General features: G+C 39.6%; 1 protein-coding gene across 1 annotated transcript; it reads right to left on the minus strand.

The window, feature by feature from the left end:
- Positions 1-180: 180 nt before the first annotated feature.
- Positions 181-18,764, minus strand: LOC132988753 (nucleoprotein TPR-like). The gene is made up of 6 exons (XM_061056324.1): positions 18,108-18,764; positions 14,484-16,417; positions 6,421-9,439; positions 3,467-3,687; positions 913-1,345; positions 181-209 (listed from the first exon to the last, which is right to left on the minus strand). Exons 2-6 carry the CDS (start codon positions 16,368-16,370, stop codon positions 181-183), a joined length of 5,589 nt encoding a protein of 1,862 aa, XP_060912307.1. The 5' UTR covers positions 16,371-16,417; positions 18,108-18,764.
- Between the last annotated feature and the right edge of the window lie 2,673 nt (positions 18,765-21,437).

The raw sequence follows: 21,437 nt of genomic DNA on the forward strand, positions 1-21,437 counted from the left end.
TTTGGTTATTCAGGTCTACACACATCTTTTCATTCAGCTGTTGAAGTTTGACTCTCAGCATTTCTATTGGTTTCATTTGATTCATCAGTTCATCATCTTTCTGTTTCAGCACAGCCCTTTGTCCATCTAGTTCCTGTTTTTCATTGGAAAGCATTTCTCGTAGCCTCTCCAGATTAGTCTTCATCCGACTGAGTTGTTCTCTCTCTTCCCTGATGGTGGTCATATCAGCTTCAAACTCTTCTTTCTTCTCGTTGAGACCGTCCTTCAAACTTTCCAGTTCTTCTCTTTCTGACAGTACACTGTTCTTGTGCATTTCCAGTTTCTCTTGTAGCCCTTCAAGCTCAACTTCCTTACGCTCTTGTTCTTTTTGTTTCAAGGTGATCGAGTTCATGATGTTTTCCATTTGTTCTCTTTCTGACTTTACCTGAAGGGTCATGTCTTTAATCTGAGTTTTCTGTCTGTTTATCTCACCAAACAGACTATCTGCATGTTCTTGCTTCTTGTGTGTCTCAGCCATAGCCATTTCCAAAGTGTCTCTTTCCTCTTTTATTTTGTGTTTCTCTTCTTCCAAAATGTCATTTTGTTTCTGGATGTCACATTTAGTAAGCTCCAAGTCCTGTCTGTCTTTTATCAACATCTTTTTGGCTTCATCCAGATCCTCTCTCTCTTTCTCCAGCTCTGCCTTTAGTTTGTGAAGATCATGCCTTTCCACCTCAAACCTTTGATGCCATTGGTTTTCTTTGACTTGTTCCTGGAGATTCATGTCTGACACAAGTGTTAACAAGGCTTGCTTTTCTCTCTCCAACAGCTCAGTGTAACCAGTCATGTTTTCTTTCTGTTTGGTGAGTCCTTCAAGCTTCCCTTCCAGTTCAGTGTAAAGCTTTTGAAGATCTTCATTTTTGTTCTGCAAACTGGCCATTTGGTTATTCAGGTCTACACACATCTTTTCATTCAGCTGTTGAAGTTTGACTCTCAGCATTTCTATTGGTTTCATTTGATTCATCAGTTCATCATCTTTCTGTTTCAGCACAGCCCTTTGTCCATCTAGTTCCTGTTTTTCATTGGAAAGCATTTCTCGTAGCCTCTCCAGATTAGTCTTCATCCGACTGAGTTGTTCTCTCTCTTCCCTGATGGTGGTCATATCAGTTTCAAACTCTTCTTTCTTCTTGTTGAGACCGTCCTTCAAACTTTCCAGTTCTTCTCTTTCTGACAGTACACTGTTCTTGTGCATTTCCAGTTTCTCTTGTAGCCCTTCAAGCTCAACTTCCTTACGCTCTTGTTCTTTTTGTTTCAAGGTGATCGAGTTCATGATGTTTTCCATTTGTTCTCTTTCTGACTTTACCTGAAGGGTCATGTCTTTAATCTGAGTTTTCTGTCTGTTTATCTCGCCAAACAGACTATCTGCATGTTCTTGCTTCTTGTGTATCTCAGCCATAGCCATTTCCAAAGTGTCTCTTTCCTCTTTTATTTTGTGTTTCTCTTCTTCCAAAATGTCATTTTGTTTCTGGATGTCACATTTAGTAAGCTCCAAGTCCTGTCTGTCTTTTATCAACATCTTTTTGGCTTCATCCAGATCCTCTCTCTCTTTCTCCAGCTCTGCCTTTAGTTTGTGAAGATCATGCCTTTCCACCTCAAACCTTTGATGCCATTGGTTTTCTTTGACTTGTTCCTGGAGATTCATGTCTGACACAAGCGTTAACAAGGCTTGCTTTTCTCTCTCCAACAGCTCAGTGTAACCAGTCATGTTTTCTTTCTGTTTGGTGAGTCCTTCAAGCTTCCCTTCCAGTTCAGTGTAAAGCGTCTGCAGATCTTCATTTTTGTGCTGCAAACTGGCCATTTGGTTATTCAGGTCTACACACATCTTTTCATTCAGCTGTTGAAGTTTGACTCTCAGCATTTCTATTGGTTTCATTTGATTCATCAGTTCATCATCTTTCTGTTTCAGCACAGCCCTTTGTCCATCTAGTTCCTGTTTTTCATTGGAAAGCATTTCTCGTAGCCTCTCCAGATTAGTCTTCATCCGACTGAGTTGTTCTCTCTCTTCCCTGATGGTGGTCATATCAGCTTCAAACTCTTCTTTCTTCTCGTTGAGACCGTCCTTCAAACTTTCCAGTTCTTCTCTTTCTGACAGTACACTGTTCTTGTGCATTTCCAGTTTCTCTTGTAGCCCTTCAAGCTCAACTTCCTTACGCTCTTGTTCTTTTTGTTTCAAGGTGATCGAGTTCATGATGTTTTCCATTTGTTCTCTTTCTGACTTTACCTGAAGGGTCATGTCTTTAATCTGAGTTTTCTGTCTGTTTATCTCACCAAACAGACTATCTGCATGTTCTTGCTTCTTGTGTGTCTCAGCCATAGCCATTTCCAAAGTGTCTCTTTCCTCTTTTATTTTGTGTCTCTCTTCTTCCAAAATGTCATTTTGTTTCTGGATGTCACATTTAGTAAGCTCCAAGTCCTGTCTGTCTTTTATCAACATCTTTTTGGCTTCATCCAGATCCTCTCTCTCTTTCTCCAGCTCTGCCTTTAGTTTGTGAAGATCATGCCTTTCCACCTCAAACCTTTGATGCCATTGGTTTTCTTTGACTTGTTCCTGGAGATTCATGTCTGACACAAGCGTTAACAAGGCTTGCTTTTCTCTCTCCAACAGCTCAGTGTAACCAGTCATGTTTTCTTTCTGTTTGGTGAGTCCTTCAAGCTTCCCTTCCAGTTCAGTGTAAAGCTTTTGAAGATCTTCATTTTTGTGCTGCAAACTGGCCATTTGGTTATTCAGGTCTACACACATCTTTTCATTCAGCTGTTGAAGTTTGACTCTCAGCATTTCTATTGGTTTCATTTGATTCATCAGTTCATCATCTTTCTGTTTCAGCACAGCCCTTTGTCCATCTAGTTCCTGTTTTTCATTGGAAAGCATTTCTCGTAGCCTCTCCAGATTAGTCTTCATCCGACTGAGTTGTTCTCTCTCTTCCCTGATGGTGGTCATATCAGTTTCAAACTCTTCTTTCTTCTTGTTGAGACCGTCCTTCAAACTTTCCAGTTCTTCTCTTTCTGACAGTACACTGTTCTTGTGCATTTCCAGTTTCTCTTGTAGCCCTTCAAGCTCAACTTCCTTACGCTCTTGTTCTTTTTGTTTCAAGGTGATCGAGTTCATGATGTTTTCCATTTGTTCTCTTTCTGACTTTACCTGAAGGGTCATGTCTTTAATCTGAGTTTTCTGTCTGTTTATCTCGCCAAACAGACTATCTGCATGTTCTTGCTTCTTGTGTATCTCAGCCATAGCCATTTCCAAAGTGTCTCTTCCCTCTTTTATTTTGTGTTTCTCTTCTTCCAAAATGTCATTTTGTTTCTGGATGTCACATTTAGTAAGCTCCAAGTCCTGTCTGTCTTTTATCAACATCTTTTTGGCTTCATCCAGATCCTCTCTCTCTTTCTCCAGCTCTGCCTTTAGTTTGTGAAGATCATGCCTTTCCACCTCAAACCTCTGATGCCATTGGTTTTCTTTGACTTGTTCCTGGAGATTCATGTCTGACACAAGCGTTAACAAGGCTTGCTTTTCTCTCTCCAACAGCTCAGTGTAACCAGTCATGTTTTCTTTCTGTTTGGTGAGTCCTTCAAGCTTCCCTTCCAGTTCAGTGTAAAGCTTTTGAAGATCTTCATTTTTGTGCTGCAAACTGGCCATTTGGTTATTCAGGTCTACACACATCTTTTCATTCAGCTGTTGAAGTTTGACTCTCAGCATTTCTATTGGTTTCATTTGATTCATCAGTTCATCATCTTTCTGTTTCAGCACAGCCCTTTGTCCATCTAGTTCCTGTTTTTCATTGGAAAGCATTTCTCGTAGCCTCTCCAGATTAGTCTTCATCCGACTGAGTTGTTCTCTCTCTTCCCTGATGGTGGTCATATCAGTTTCAAACTCTTCTTTCTTCTTGTTGAGACCGTCCTTCAAACTTTCCAGTTCTTCTCTTTCTGACAGTACACTGTTCTTGTGCATTTCCAGTTTCTCTTGTAGCCCTTCAAGCTCAACTTCCTTACGCTCTTGTTCTTTTTGTTTCAAGGTGATCGAGTTCATGATGTTTTCCATTTGTTCTCTTTCTGACTTTACCTGAAGGGTCATGTCTTTAATCTGAGTTTTCTGTCTGTTTATCTCGCCAAACAGACTATCTGCATGTTCTTGCTTCTTGTGTATCTCAGCCATAGCCATTTCCAAAGTGTCTCTTTCCTCTTTTATTTTGTGTTTCTCTTCTTCCAAAATGTCATTTTGTTGCTGGATGTCACATTTAGTAAGCTCCAAGTCCTGTCTGTCTTTTATCAACATCTTTTTGGCTTCATCCAGATCCTCTCTCTCTTTCTCCAGCTCTGCCTTTAGTTTGTGAAGATCATGCCTTTCCACCTCAAACCTTTGATGCCATTGGTTTTCTTTGACTTGTTCCTGGAGATTCATGTCTGACACAAGCGTTAACAAGGCTTGCTTTTCTCTCTCCAACAGCTCAGTGTAACCAGTCATGTTTTCTTTCTGTTTGGTGAGTCCTTCAAGCTTCCCTTCCAGTTCAGTGTAAAGCTTTTGAAGATCTTCATTTTTGTGCTGCAAACTGGCCATTTGGTTATTCAGGTCTACACACATCTTTTCATTCAGCTGTTGAAGTTTGACTCTCAGCATTTCTATTGGTTTCATTTGATTCATCAGTTCATCATCTTTCTGTTTCAGCACAGCCCTTTGTCCATCTAGTTCCTGTTTTTCATTGGAAAGCATTTCTCGTAGCCTCTCCAGATTAGTCTTCATCCGACTGAGTTGTTCTCTCTCTTCCCTGATGGTGGTCATATCAGCTTCAAACTCTTCTTTCTTCTCGTTGAGACCGTCCTTCAAACTTTCCAGTTCTTCTCTTTCTGACAGTACACTGTTCTTGTGCATTTCCAGTTTCTCTTGTAGCCCTTCAAGCTCAACTTCCTTACGCTCTTGTTCTTTTTGTTTCAAGGTGATCGAGTTCATGATGTTTTCCATTTGTTCTCTTTCTGACTTTACCTGAAGGGTCATGTCTTTAATCTGAGTTTTCTGTCTGTTTATCTCACCAAACAGACTATCTGCATGTTCTTGCTTCTTGTGTATCTCAGCCATAGCCATTTCCAAAGTGTCTCTTTCCTCTTTTATTTTGTGTTTCTCTTCTTCCAAAATGTCATTTTGTTTCTGGATGTCACATTTAGTAAGCTCCAAGTCCTGTCTGTCTTTTATCAACATCTTTTTGGCTTCATCCAGATCCTCTCTCTCTTTCTCCAGCTCTGCCTTTAGTTTGTGAAGATCATGCCTTTCCACCTCAAACCTTTGATGCCATTGGTTTTCTTTGACTTGTTCCTGGAGATTCATGTCTGACACAAGCGTTAACAAGGCTTGCTTTTCTCTCTCCAACAGCTCAGTGTAACCAGTCATGTTTTCTTTCTGTTTGGTGAGTCCTTCAAGCTTCCCTTCCAGTTCAGTGTAAAGCTTTTGAAGATCTTCATTTTTGTGCTGCAAACTGGCCATTTGGTTATTCAGGTCTACACACATCTTTTCATTCAGCTGTTGAAGTTTGACTCTCAGCATTTCTATTGGTTTCATTTGATTCATCAGTTCATCATCTTTCTGTTTCAGCACAGCCCTTTGTCCATCTAGTTCCTGTTTTTCATTGGAAAGCATTTCTCGTAGCCTCTCCAGATTAGTCTTCATCCGACTGAGTTGTTCTCTCTCTTCCCTGATGGTGGTCATATCAGCTTCAAACTCTTCTTTCTTCTCGTTGAGACCGTCCTTCAAACTTTCCAGTTCTTCTCTTTCTGACAGTACACTGTTCTTGTGCATTTCCAGTTTCTCTTGTAGCCCTTCAAGCTCAACTTCCTTACGCTCTTGTTCTTTTTGTTTCAAGGTGATCGAGTTCATGATGTTTTCCATTTGTTCTCTTTCTGACTTTACCTGAAGGGTCATGTCTTTAATCTGAGTTTTCTGTCTGTTTATCTCACCAAACAGACTATCTGCATGTTCTTGCTTCTTGTGTGTCTCAGCCATAGCCATTTCCAAAGTGTCTCTTTCCTCTTTTATTTTGTGTTTCTCTTCTTCCAAAATGTAATTTTGTTTCTGGATGTCACATTTAGTAAGCTCCAAGTCCTGTCTGTCTTTTATCAACATCTTTTTGGCTTCATCCAGATCCTCTCTCTCTTTCTCCAGCTCTGCCTTTAGTTTGTGAAGATCATGCCTTTCCACCTCAAACCTTTGATGCCATTGGTTTTCTTTGACTTGTTCCTGGAGATTCATGTCTGACACAAGCGTTAACAAGGCTTGCTTTTCTCTCTCCAACAGCTCAGTGTAACCAGTCATGTTTTCTTTCTGTTTGGTGAGTCCTTCAAGCTTCCCTTCCAGTTCAGTGTAAAGCTTTTGAAGATCTTCATTTTTGTGCTGCAAACTGGCCATTTGGTTATTCAGGTCTACACACATCTTTTCATTCAGCTGTTGAAGTTTGACTCTCAGCATTTCTATTGGTTTCATTTGATTCATCAGTTCATCATCTTTCTGTTTCAGCACAGCCCTTTGTCCATCTAGTTCCTGTTTTTCATTGGAAAGCATTTCTCGTAGCCTCTCCAGATTAGTCTTCATCCGACTGAGTTGTTCTCTCTCTTCCCTGATGGTGGTCATATCAGTTTCAAACTCTTCTTTCTTCTTGTTGAGACCGTCCTTCAAACTTTCCAGTTCTTCTCTTTCTGACAGTACACTGTTCTTGTGCATTTCCAGTTTCTCTTGTAGCCCTTCAAGCTCAACTTCCTTACACTTTTCTCGCTCTTGAGTATTCAGACTTTTCATTTCTCCCTCCACCAGCTCAGTGCAACTATCAATTTCTTTGTTTTTTTGCCCTTCTCTTTCCATTTTATGTTTCAGGATCTCAAGTTCGTCCCTCTCTTTGTTGATCCTTTCCATGCACTGGTCCATCTCTTTCTTTCTCTTCAGACTTGTTCTTTTTAGAGCTTTTGTTTCATTTTTTACCTCAATCCACATCTGTTTTACTTTTTGCTCTACACAATAGTTTTTTCGGATTATCTTTTGATTTTCCCTGTGTTTTTTTTCATATTCAAACAACAGTGCTTCCATCTCCTTTCTTTCATTTTTTAATTTTTCTTGAGCAAGTGCAAGATCCTGTGATTGTCTTTCAATATTTCCCAACACATGGTTCAATTCAACCCTCTCTTCCATTGCTTCTTCACTTATTTCTCCAAAATCGGCCCCTACTTTAGACTTTATTATTTCCATGTTGTGTTTTAAAGTCCTGTTGTTAGCTTCAAATGCCTTGAGCACTTCTCTTTGTATTCCAAAATCAGCAGTTACTTTTTCCATTATCTCTATTTCCTTCCAAATATTTTCCAAATGTCCATTCATATTTTGTCTTATGTTTTCAAGGTCAATAAAGGAATTAGCGATTTTTGAGCTTTGATATACCGTTTCAGCTTTGTCCTCGATTCTTGTCGCCATTAGGTTTGTCCGACTTTTCTCTTCAGGTCCTTTGTATACTTCGATTATAGAAGCGTTATCGTCAATACTCCAGTTCTCAACAGGTAACTCTTTCTTCTGTTGTTTTTTTCTGAAGCTATCAAACTCCTCCCCTTTTCTCCTGCATTTCTTTAATCTTTGGTCTAATTTCATTCTTCTGTTTTTGGTCTCTTTCCTCAGTAATTGCTTTTTTCTTTGAATTTCATCCCACATCATCTCACTCTGCCTACATTTTCTCATGCTTTTCCTAAACACCTTTTCACTTTCTTTTTTCTTGATTTCTAGTTCTGACTTTAGAAGCTCCATTTCTCTTATTTCTCTTTTAGTTATTTGCACTCTGTCATCGAGCTTTTCTTTCTGTCTTTTGATCTCACTTACCTCTGCCATGGCGTGTTCTCTTACTATTCTTATATTTTCCCTTTCTTTTTCAGTCTGTTGTTTCAACATCTTAATCTTTTTTAAGTCTTCCTTTTGTTTCAAATGCTCACTTCTTTCCATTTTAAGCTCTTCAATTTCGCAGTTTTTATGCTTCAAACTGATTGTTTTTAAGTCATTGTCCTCCTGAAGTGTTTTGTTTTTTGACGTGAGAATCATGATTTCATCTAACAATTCTGCTTTGTTTTTGCTTACGATTGGTTTTATTACTCTTTCTTTGTTTGGATTTGTTTCTGGTCTGACACATATCTTTTTGTCTCCCTTAGTATCAACAGTTTCCAAGGCAGTATTTCTACAACTTTGCTGCCTGATTTCAGTCTTGAATTTTTTAAGGTCAGCTCTTTCCTTGGATAATAAAAGATGGCCATTTTCCAGTGTTTGTTTAGTAGACTCAATCTTATTCTTCACTTCTACTAAATATTTGAGTTTCACATCAGTCTCTATCATATTCATTTTTAAGTCATCACTTTTCTTTTGAGTACTAGCAGCCACTTTGTCGATGGTGATGTTAAGTTGTGCTATTTTCTTCAACGTCTTCTCAACGGCATCAGCTTGTCTCTTAATTTTTATCTTAAAGATTTCCAACTCGTCTCTTTCTCTCAATGTTTTCTCAAGCTTCTGGTCCAGTTCTTTTTTTTGTTTTCTTGCTCCAATTTTCATCATTTTAATATTGCCACTTTCTTCCTTCAAAGGTATTTTATTCTTCATCAATATTTTATTAACCTCTTTCAAAAGATCTTGTAATTGTTTAATATCTTGGAGCAATGCTTCAACACCAGATTCTCCATCTACTTGCTCTTTGTCAGTTTTCCTTTCATTTGCTTTTTTTTCAAGTTTGAGATTTAACAGTGTCATTAGTAATCCTTGTGTTTGATCAATCTCCATTCTAAGTCTTTGTATGTCATCATTTCCTGTTTTCTGTTTACAAGAACGTACAACCTTTTCTTCAGTGTTCGTCTGTAGATCTTCACTTGACTGTTGACTTTGTTTTTGCTTCTCAGCATCTTGTGTTTTCAAGGCAATCTCATCACTTTCTTCTTGAGCGTTTTTAACCTTCAATATGTCTTTGTTTTCTGTTTCTATCAGCAGTCCAGTGTCTCTTTCCACTTTATTTCTGGTTTGAATCAAGGTTGGAGTCTCTGGTCTCTGGCTCTGCAGGTCATTAATTTCCATGATGATTCTTTTAATCTCTTGATTTTCTTCCTTAATATTCTCCATAGCATATATTATTTGCTTCCTTATTATATCCTCTTTTTCCTTAAGTTTTGTCATCTCCTTATCGACTTCTGCTTTTTGTTGTACATTAATCACTAATGTTGTGGCCTCGTTTGTAGTAGCATCTTCCGCTCTTTCTTCTACAATTTTGAAAGTTAGATCTCTGAGGGAGTCTCCGTGTGTTTCTGTCTGAGGTTCTTGAAGTGTGAAGGGATTTATTGTAGAAGGCTTTCTGATTGAAGAAACCGTCAACTTCCACTTGCTGATCTGCGCTTTAATTGAAGTCATCTTAACCTTGAAAAAAAAGACTTGGTTTGCATTATCATAACAACTTAGAGTCAACAGCAAAATAACTCATATTCTTGTGATTGCATTGTATTTATTAATGTAATCATTATTACTGAGATATATACATGTACATGTATACATGACTGTATCTATATATATTTATACACATAGCCATTGCCACATTCATACATACATGCATACATACATACATCTACACTGGATTTAGTTGTCTTTTTCTCTTATACGTTTTATAACTTGATTGAGAGTAAGGTCATAACACATTTAAGTCATATTACCACTTAAGGGGTCAAATATTTTTTTAATTATTTAAAAAAAAATCTATGAGCAGAGAGAAACCAAAAATGACAGTGTGCTACTATTAAGATGTGTGCTTATCAAAGAAATTTGCCATGAGCTGCATTATTTTAAAGAAACACATTAATGATTCCTCCAAGAGCCATCACCTTAACGTGGTGATTTTGTGGCCTGGTGAACCCGGGAGCTGTGTTGTCTGGGGCTTTAGCCCCTGGTAGGGTCTCCGAAGGCAAAGTGGTCTCGGGGGAGGGTCCAGACTAAGAGCGGTTAAAAAATCCCCATATGAAGCGCAATACATGGGAGCCAGTCACCTCGCCCGGAAGAGGGAAACCGGGGCACCCCCCTGGAGTCGGACCCGGGGGGGGGGGAGCTCGAAGGCGAGTGTCTGGTGGCCGGGCTCTCTTCCATGGGGCCCGGTCGTGCTCAGCCCGAAAAAACAACATGGAACCGCCACCCTGTAGGCCCACCACCCGCAGGGAGAGACATGGGGAGCAGGTGCAAGATAAGCAGGGTGGCAGGCGTAGGCAGAGGCCAGGGCTTGCTAATCAACAGCAGCGCAGACAGACTCTAGGGACGTGGAAAGTCACCTCTCTGGTGGGGAGCCGGAGCTGGTGCGGGAGGTGGAGCGCTACCAGCTTGAGATAGTTGAGCTCACCTCGACGCATAGCACCGGTTCTCTTTCCTTTTCTGGAGTTGCCCAGAGTGAGAGGCGCCAGGCGGGTGTGGGGACACTCACAAGCCTCCGGCTGAGCGCCGCTGTGTTGGAGTTTTCCCCGGTGAACGAGAGGGTCGCCTCTCTGCGACTTCAGAGGAAGGCTCTGACTGTTATATGTGCATATGCACCTAACGGCAGTTCAGAGTACACGGCCTTCTTGGAGTCTCTGGGTGGGGTCCTGGAAGGGGTTCCGCCTAGGGACTCTGTAGTTCTACTGGGGGACTTAAACGCTCACATGGGCGACGATGGAGACACCTGGGGAGGGGTGATTGGGAGGAACCTATAAGTGTTCTTGGTACCAGAGCACCCTAGGCCAAAGATCGATGATCGACTTTGTTTCATCAGATCTGCGGCTGTATGTTCTGGACACTCGGGTAAAGAGAGGAGCAGAGCTGTCAACTGATCACCACCTGGTGGTGAGTTGGATCAGATGGCGGGGAAGGTAGCCGGACAGTCCTGGAAAACCTAAACATGTAGTTTGGGTGAACTGGGAACGTCTGGCAGAGACCCCTGTCTGTGGGGTCTTCAACTCTCACCTCCGGAAGAACTTCTCCCTCATCCCGGGGGAGTATGGGGACATGGAGTCCGAGTGGTCCATGTTCAAAGCCTCCATTTTGGAAGCAGCTGCTAGGATTTGCGACCAGAAGACCGTCGGTGCCTGTCGTAGCGGCAACCTAAGAACCAGATAGTGTACACCAGTGGTGAAGGAAGCCTTTTGGGCTTGGTTAGCCCAGGGGTCTCTGGAAGCAGCTGACAGATATTGGGTGGCTTGGAGGGCTGTGGCTTCAGTGGTTGCGGAAGCAAAAACCCGGGTGTGGGAGGAGTTCGGGGAGGCTATGAAGAAGGACTTTCGGTTGGCCTCAAGGAGGTTCTGGCAAACCGTCTGACGGCTCAGGAAGGGAAAGCAAGGCTTGCCCCAGGCTGTTATCAGCAGGGGTGGAGAACTGCTGACCCGAACTGGGCACATTGTTGGGCGGTGGAGGGAATACTTTGAGGAACTCCTGAACCCAGACAACACGTCCTCTGAAGAGGAGGCAGAGTCTGAAGATTCAGGGGAAACCTTACCACTAACCTTGGCAGAGGTCACTGAGGCAGTTAGAAAGGTCCTCAGTGGCAAGGCGCCAGGTGTGGATGAGATTCACCCTGAGATGCTAAAGGCTCTGTACATTGTTGGGCTGTCTTAGCTGACACGCCTGGTAACACTTTATATTAAGGTGCTTGTAATAAGCTGTAATTAGTAGGTAATAAGTCACTTACAAGACGTTATAAGACCTTTATTAGATTCTTATTAACACAAATAAGACTATAAGTGTTCATAGAGGCATAATTAAAACCTTTATTATGTCTTATAAGACACTTATAGGCTCTTATTAGAAACTTATTAACAGTTTATATACCGCCATAAACATTAATAATAATTAACAAGTTTCAAAGTTTGAAAATGTATTCCTGTGTGTGCCTCTTGACTGGTATTCAGACCTTGGGCTCCAGGTGTCCTAGTCTTCTGATGTTTGTCCACCTTCAACACTTTATTTACAGTAACATGGGTTAAAAACAACTATGCTTTTCCCTGAATTTGATCAGATATGTTGGTAGCTATGACACACCAAATGTTTTCATAATGTTGTTTACAGTTAATGTTAAAGATAATACTTTTATCTCTTTTTTCAAAAACTGTTTGAGTGGAAGTTCAATACAATTCAATTCAATACAATACAACAGACTTCCTTTTTGTTTCTGCGTTTACTTGAAAGTTGGACCCTGTTCCCACTGAGCTGTTATTAAGTGCATAAAAGTATTTATTAACCTTTATAAGTAGTGTTCCCACTTTAGATCCAGTACCTGCAGAGGAGCTTTATTAGCTCTTAATAAGTGCATAATAAAGTATTTATTAATCTTTATAAGGCTTTATATTTTCTTATAAAGTCTTATAAATGTTAATAAACATCTTATTAATGTTTATGGCGGTATATAAACTGTTAATACGTTTCTAATAAGAGCCTATAAGTTTCTTATAAGACATAATAAAGGTTTTAATTATGCCTCTATTAACACACACACACATATAGTCTTATTTGTGTTAATAAGAATCTAATAAGGTCTTATAACGTCTTATAAGTGACTTATTACCTATTAATTACAGCTTATTACAAGCACGTTAATATAAAGTGTTACCACACGCCTTTTCAATGTCGTGTGGAAATCTGGGACAGTGCCTGTGGAGTGGCAGACCAGTGTGGTGGTCCCCATTTACAAAAAGGGGGACTGGAGGGTGTGGCCCAATTATCCGGGTATCACACTTCTCAGCCTTCCGGGGAAAGCTTACTCTAGGGTGCTGGAAAGGAGGCTCCGGCCGATTGTCAAAAATCGTATGCAGGAGGAACAATGTGGATTCCGTCCCGGCCGTGGGACAGTGGACCAGCTCTTTACCCTCTCAGGGCTTCTTGGGGGAGCATGGGAATTTGCTCATCCAGTCTACATGTACTACGGGTGAGTGTATTGCATCATTTCCTGTTCTGTTCTCCGCTGTACTGTGTTGCTCAGTACTGATTGTTAGAGCTAAAAGCTTAATTGTTAATTTTGCCTAGTTCCTTACGACTGTTGTTTCCAACACACTGTACGTTCAGACAAACAGAAGTAATCGAAAAGCACTCTTTCTCTCTAGCGACAAACCTGCTTAACAGTTTTGTTTATTTTAGCTACCTACTCTTAGCCTAGCTTAGCTTAGCAGTTAGCTTTATTTACAATGGCTTCTTTTTCTGTCTCTCCCTCTCCTGCTCTCTCATGCTCTACGTGTCAGATGTTAAGTTACTCCTCGTCCTCCTTTAGTGATAATGATACATGTAAGAAATGTAGTTTATTTTTAGCTTTGGAGGCGAGGGTGTCTGAGTTAGAGAGACGGCTCCACACCATTGAGTCAGAGCCATCGTATGCAGCAGTAGTTAGCCAGCCACCTGTAGCCGGTGCGAGCCGACATAGCTTGGCTTCCCCCCCGGTAGCTCCCGAGCAGCCGGGAGGCAGTGGCTGGGTTACTGTCCGAGAGAAGCAAAGTCGAAAATCAAAGCACATGGTTCCCCACCAACCACTTCACGTTTCAAACAAATTTTCCCCACTCAGTGACACACCCACTGAGAATAATGAGATATGATATCTGAGATATCCACCAGGGTTGCCCCTTGTCACCGGTCCTGTTTGTGATCTTCATGGACAGGATCTCAAGGAGCAACCGGGGGGAGGAGGGTTTCCAGTTTGGGGACCTCAAAATCTTGTCTCTGCTTTTTTAAGTGTGAAGCGGCTGGGATGAGGGTTAGCACCTCCAAGTCAGAAGCCATGGTTCTCTGCCGGAAAAAGGTGGATTGCTCTCTCCAGGTGGGGAGTGAGTCTTTGCCCCAAGTGAAACAGTTTCTCGGGGTCATGTTCACGAGTGAGGGTAGAATGGGACATGAGATCGACAGATGGATTGGCGTGGCGTCAGCAGTAATGCAGGCGTTGTGCCGGACCGTTATGATGAAGAGGGAGCTGAGCCTGAAGGCAAAGCTCTCGAAGTGTCTACTGACCCACAAAATGTGAAATAAACCCATCCAATCCTTTGTTTGTGGTCTGCATAAGTCTTACAACACAGAGAGAAATGCTCCATTTCAAATTGCTCGCCTATGCCTGATGTCATAGTGGGATTCTGGTAAAAAAAAAAATACCCTCCCCTCCCCTGATATCTCCACCCATGGACTCCACTCCCAGCCTAGAGCAAAACTTTTACACAGGTCCGCCATTTTTATTCTCGCTACAGAGTAGTGATGTCTACCAGGAAAACTCGGGGGGGGGGGGGGGGGGGGGGGGGGGGGGGGGGGAATTCATGTTATATTTCGACCATATTTTGACCATGTTATATTTTGACCAAAGCACAGGACAGATGTTTCATTTAGACCACAGGGGACTGTTTGAAAGGTGGAAAAGGGGGATAATATGTCCTCTTTAAGCTTATTTAAAAGATAAAAATAAGGGGAAAGATTATTTACTTACCATTAATTTTTCAACTTCTTTCTTGTTTTCCTTCATCTTGCTTTGGTCTTTTAGCAACTCCATTTGTGCGTTTTTCATCTCTGCTGCAGTTTTTTCTATGCAAGCTTTAATCTCTTTCACCGTCAGAATTTGAGTTATTGTATCTTCCAGCTTTAGTTGAATCTCCTCCTTTTGTCGTTGTATCTTGATCTTCATGATTTCTAATTCATCCTTCTCTTTCATTGTCTTCTCCAGCCATTGCTCAACCTCCCGTTGTTTTTTCTTTGCTTGAAAACAAATCCATTTCAGTTGACTCTTTTCTGAAACGTCTGTTCTGCCTTGCTTTGTGTCTTCTCCCATTTCTCCTGCCTCAGGAAACACTCCCTGTGTGTCAATATTCACTTTATGATCGTTTATACGTGTCCCTTTGCTGTCTTTCTCAAGTAGATTTTCTTTTAATTGAAGAGTTTCTTTGGTTTTATCAGCCATTTGAAAATGTGCCCCATGTTCATCAAATCTGTGCTCCATGTTCAACTCCACCCACTTTGACCTTTGACCCTCTGTCCCCTCTTGGCTTTTCTCCATGTCTTGTTTATCATGTTCTGTCTCATCCTCCAGTTTGCTGAGGTCTCCTGTTGTTCTCTTGCTCTTTTGTATCACTTTTACAAAGTACCTTTTCTTTATTTCAATCTCATTTTTCAGCACTTCCATCTCTCTTATCTCTCTTTTTGTAATTTCTAACTTATATTCAAGTTCTTGTTTTTCCCTTTCAATATCGTCCCTTGTACATTTCATTGCACTCATTTCTGCTTCAACTACCTGCCGGTCTCTTTGAATGTTTGGTCTCTCTGCTTGTACTTTTGTTTTTAATTGGTTCATCTCATCTCTTTCAGATTGTATCTGTGCCAAGTTTTTCTCTATGTCTTGTGTTGTCTTCATGCTTACTTCTTTATCTTGTCTATGTGTTTGGGGATCAGATTTCATGTTTTCTACCAAACTAGTCTCCGTCTTTAACTCAAGCTTTCTCAAATCATCTTCCTCAAGGTCATATTCCTTCAGCATATCACAGAGTTTATCACTTCCCTCCAGGATTCTGCAGAGTTTTAACTTCACAGTTTCAAAGGTGTATTTTCTTTCTTTCTTTTCTAGTTTGCCTTGGATCTGTGGGACTATGGCTTCACGTGTTTGAACATCCGCTTGGATTTTTGTCTGTTTTTGCTTAATCTTGTTAATGATTACATTCATGTTATGTTTGATATCCTCGACTTGTTCTCTATGTTGTAAGATAAGTCTTTGACCTCTCATTAACTCTTGACTTGTGTCTGCCATATTTATCTCAAGTTGTTCTTTTGCCAGCTTCATGCCGAGCATTATTTTCTTATTTTTGTCTAATAGACTAAGCAGACTGTCAGTCCTCAGTCTCTCTGTTACTTCCAGCTTGCGATTTACCTGTTCTATGGCTTCCTTGGGTTCCATACTTTTTTTTGATGCCATTTTATCAGAATTGGTTGTTTTGGACATCTGTGGCTCATCTATGATCTCATTAGGTCTCCTCTCCGGAGTTTCTCTTTTTTTATATATTTCAGCCTGGACTTTGTAAAGTTGCAGTATTTCTTCAGTGTCATAAATCCTACACACCTTGAGTTTCTCCATTATATGTACATTCTGTATCCTGAGTCTTTTAATTAATAAGTATTGCTCATCTTTTTCAGATGTCAGACTGTCAATATCCTTCTGTTGCTGCTCTGTCTTCGCTCGTAGATAGTCAACTGTTTTTGTCTCTCTTTCTTTCTCGTCCAAAATGTGCTTTATCTCCTCCATTACTTGATATGTCAATTGTCTTTGGCTTTCAATAGCCTCATTTTTGGCATGTATGCCCATCTTTGTTTTTCTGTCTTCAAATTGCATGTTTTTCCCAATGTTTGCTCCGTTTGGGTTATCCTGTTGCCTTTGCACTGTTGGTCAAGAAAAAGACAAATATCACATGCCACTTTAAAACATATTATATATAATCTAGGACAGGAAAAGACAATTTGGATAATAATGAAATGTTGAAATAATTGAAGAGCCAGATGAAAAAAGGTTTAAGACTTTCTTTGATACATCCTACATCATCTCCAGCCCAACACTGCTTTCTTAACCCTTCCCTTGATGACTAAGAAAATTCATCGGAGAAATCAGAAATTTTGTTTTCCACCCCAATATTCATATTGTTGCAGCTGATCAGTGTGGAGCTTATTGGAGTAATTTCTAAACCAATCTGTAGAACACATATTATTAAGTAACCTTTTTACATATTTGCTTGTAAATCCTAAATCTGTTTGGTGTTTCTGTCACAGAAAGTGTTGCAGTAATAATCACAGTATTTTTTTATCTGAATTAAAGAAAATCTGTTTGATTAAGATATTCACAATGACAGGATGTTCTTTCCACAGCCTACACTGAATATTATGCAAACCTAATTAGGTAAAGGAACACAAGAACTCTGTTCTCCACGGTTAATATGATCTTGCAGCCACCAGATACTCTTGCACATCACGTGTACTTCACTGTGAAATCTATTTTAGTTCCTAGACCCCTATTTAGAGGAAACTTTTCAGCTCCTGCTTCAGAGTAGGTACAATGCAGACAGAAAAAAGTCCTAATGGTGTGTAGTTCTTAGGGAAATCCCAAGTGGATAGTTCCTATTCAAAAAGTCCCCAGAACTGTTATACATACACACCTATATATATATTTTATAGATTTAGTATATTTATATTGTGCTGTTATTATTGTTAGAAGGTGACCTTGCGTATCCTGAATTAGATGTATCTTTATTACTTTGAAATATTAGTACAAAGTGGCCTACAACTGAAAATAGTTAATAAGAAGTTATACTCCAAGTAGTTTAATGCAAATGAACACCTTAAAAGCCCAATATTTTAACCAAGTGCACTGAGTATAGCAAAACCTTTTATTTACTTTTTCCAATAAACCATGCAACTATTTTGAAAAAGAAAGGTTGTCTGTTCATCAATGATAACAATTATTTAAATGTGTCACCAAAAATACTGTAAGTAGAAATATAAATATGTTTGGGTAACCAACTTCAGCTATAAGCTCTGGATCCTGCTGTGTAAGTAAGTAAAGTTTATTCATATAGCACCGAGCAGACGTCACAAAGTGCTTCACAATTTAAAAAAAAGAGATAATACAAACAGACAGTCACATAAAACCAAATACAGACAAAACAAGTCATTATACATGCGTTGCAATTTACTGACAAAACATATATCTTTGTTTTTGAGTTGTTAAGAACGACCCAATACGGGCCAAATGTTTTTCTGTATTAATGCAGTATTTACAGTATCATACACAGATGTTTCTGGTTACCCGCATCTTATAATTACCGATGTAAAACATTCCACAGTTATCAGAATGAAGGGATATTTGTTGATTTGAGGGAGAAAGTGCACTTTCCATGTGCTCTTGATGTTTTCCACATTATAAATCCAGAACTGGAGTTTCCATAAAGATCACAGGTCTGAGTATGAATGACATAATGGTTTAAAATATGAGTCTAATTGATAGCAAATAAAATATAGACGCTATTTGTAAATAAATGTATTGAGCCGAGTTTACATTCTTTATCTGTTTTTTTCTTACCTCAGCTTTCTTTTGTCTTGTTGGATGGCTTAAAATCCTCAGAGACAAGGCACATTTAAGCCAGTCATTTGAAAATGCTGTGCAAGTCAAAAAGCAGGCTTGTAATAACCTTTCAAAACATCCCTTATCTCCTCCCTCTATACATTGGTGGAGCAACAGGTTTGGCTGTCAGATAAAAGGAACACCCACTGAGTGACGTGTATGATTGGTTAGAATTTGATATTTGGGTGAAAAGGCGTAGGCTCTGTGATTCTGGTCTCAATAGATAAGGGTGGGGTCCAGGTTTGGCTTGTTGTTGAGGGTTTCCTTTGGCTCTCTTGATGTACTAAATCATTGAGAAATCACTCAGAACAAGCATGGGGCATGAATGTTTTATAAATTCATAAACACTTTCCCTGAGGCTTTTAAAGTAAACTGATGATTTATTTAAATATTTGCAGATATGTGTGGTAGCAAATACTGTAAATTTAACATTTTCCTTTAATAGTTGGTTAACATTAATAAGCAACTGTCTTTGTTTTCAATGCAGTCAAGCAGAAGGATTACTAAAATGTGTCAAGATCTAATAGTACCTGTTTATGAAAATAATTACCTTGGTTTGCATTGTTTGTCATATTAAAATGTAAACTTTAATTTTCTGTAGTGTGCTGATCTTATATCTTATACTCATATATTAAAGAGTTCATAACCTGAGTGCTGTTTACATTCTTGCCAGATGAATCAAACCATGTCCTTCTTATTTTTTAGCCACACAAAAAAGATTACCAGTTTGTACTATCCCAAAAGAAGACTAGAAAAAGGTTCACTGGATGTTCCAATACAGCAAATCATGTATAATCTTCATACAGCTGCCAGTGTTCTGTAGCTTCACTCCCAGGTTGGAAAGCTCAAAACTTGTTTTCATAGTATTGGCTCTCACATATACAAATATTGAACGTCTAACAAATTGTTTTAATTTTACTGCTTTCCAACTGTTAAGCAACTACAAAGACAATAAATAATGAAAAAAGACCTTAAGCCACATTCTAATTAAAAAAATTATAATAACCCATTGACCACAGTTAGAACACAGCCAACGTTAGCTTTTAGCCACTTACTAGTTTACTTTTACATTTGAGAATCTCAGACAAGATAGAAAAGGCATGCAATAATTCTAGATATCAATGCTCATCTTAAACACATTTCTATCATTTACATTGAAGTTAACTGTGTACCTCTCTCTTAAAGGTCCACTGTTGTTTCCCCTTAAAGATGCACTGTGGAATTTTGGTAGAGAAATTAGAATGTTGGAGAAGTGTACAGATTCTGTGGTATATGTTAATAACTCTAAACACAAACTGTCCTCAGAGGAATACTTGGTCCCTGTAACTGTTTGAAGATAAAATGCTACGCGAGAAGTTATGGTGGAGGGCCCGTAACAGTGAAACCGTATCTCTCCTGGTAGATTTTTAGCTCCAAACAGTGTTCCAGGGACACATTTTTTCCAAGTGTGTGTGTTTAGTTCAGAAAATATAGCATAGAATTGTTGCACTTCTCCGACCTTCAAATTTCACTACCAAATCTACAGAGTGCACTTTAATGTAGCATCAATGCATGTATAGTGAAACATGAGTTATACTTTTTTTTTAAACTTGCACAAGCATATTGATAACTTATTAGCTGACTAATTATAGCGCTAACCTTGATGTTACTGTTCAATTTTACTTTATGTTAGCCATCAACATGTTTGCGATGGGCAGATGCTGGTGTTCTTACCTCCAACATTGTGGATATTAGCCTCAAACAACTTGCTCTATACTTTTTTTTTGTGCAAGGTATGCACACCAGCATTTTCCATTCAGCTCATCAACTTAACAAAAAAGCTTGGGGTGCATTCGGATTGTCCCTCCTATCCCCTTCCACTTTACCTTAACCCCGGGTAAAACGTCATGAGGTTAAGGTTAAGATGTTAGGAGAATTCATAAAAGATTTAGGGAAGGTGATCGCGTTGCTCTGACAATCCGACCACATTTCCACTAGGTGAAGTAATTATGCGACGGCGGAGGTTAATGATGTGGGTCTGCCGTGGTGAAACTATAATGTTCCGAAAATGGACTACTAAAATAATCTAAAAAACGTTCCCCTGTGCCTTCTTACCAGTGAAATAATCCTAATTACCACAAGGTTGGAATTGAAATAAAAGGCATATAGGCTACCAGACTAAAAGTAACAAAAGTGAAACCAAATGGTGTTCACATTGAGAATGGTTGCTCACGCTCACCTTTCTGTCCACTCATAAATCATCATTAATCCAAAATAAGTATCATTGTATGAAATTAATTGTTACATTTATGCAAGATATATATAATGTTTAAGGTATACAAATGTACAACTTCACAAAGCATTCTTAAGTGAATGAAATATGTTGAATAAAACAAATGAATTGTGAGATGGCATATCTCATCTCCTTTGGTAAAGGATGGTCCAGTGTATCCTATGCTAAAGGAGGTTACAAAGGAAGCATTGACACACCTTTCCTTAGCTGGCCGCCACTTAAATGCTTCCGGGTCATTTCACTCAGTTAGGAACCTTCCTAAGCAAAAGAGACAATTCAAACGCACCCCTGGTCTTCACTCCACTACTCTGCTAGAATATTCTGTCTTGTTTCATAGTGTTCTGGGTACTTTCTCTCAGTCTTTTTGTTTCTTTACCAAGTGGGGTTTAGCTGTCTATTTTGTAGTGTCTTTTTGTAGCTAGTGATTTTTTAAGATTTTAAGATTTACTTTTATTGATTTCAGTTTTTACACTCTGTAAGTCATGAACATACACACAGGCTGAAATATACACACATGCAGAAAAAGGATCCTATGGACATGCATTAATGGAGAGATGTCAGAGTGATGGAGCAGCCCACGGTGGGCGCTCCTGAGCTGATGGTGGGGAGGGGGTTTGGGCGCCTCTGCGGTGCTCAGGCACCTCTCCGGCTACCAGACCAACTTCTATATTTGGTCTGCGCTGGGACTTGAACCGGCGACCCTCCAGTTCCCAACCTGAGTCCCTACAGACAGAGCTACTGCTGCCCCCAACTACCTGTGTAGAAACACAGGTATCCTGTATCCAGTGATCATTCTATAATGCAGCCAGCTTCCTCCCCTGCCTTCTCTTTTGCTCTTTTATTTTTGATAGTTATTAACATAATGGTTACATTTATTTTTTATTAGGTGCAATAAAGTGACAAACTGGTGATATATACACAACAAATGAGGCACAAAAAACAAACAAACAGACAAGGTCAGGACAACAACTCCAAAATACAGTAAAAAATAAATAAAATAAAACAAATAAAGACAG

Source organism: Labrus mixtus, chromosome 14, assembly GCF_963584025.1.
Source record: "Labrus mixtus chromosome 14, fLabMix1.1, whole genome shotgun sequence".
NCBI lineage: Eukaryota > Metazoa > Chordata > Actinopteri > Labriformes > Labridae > Labrus > Labrus mixtus.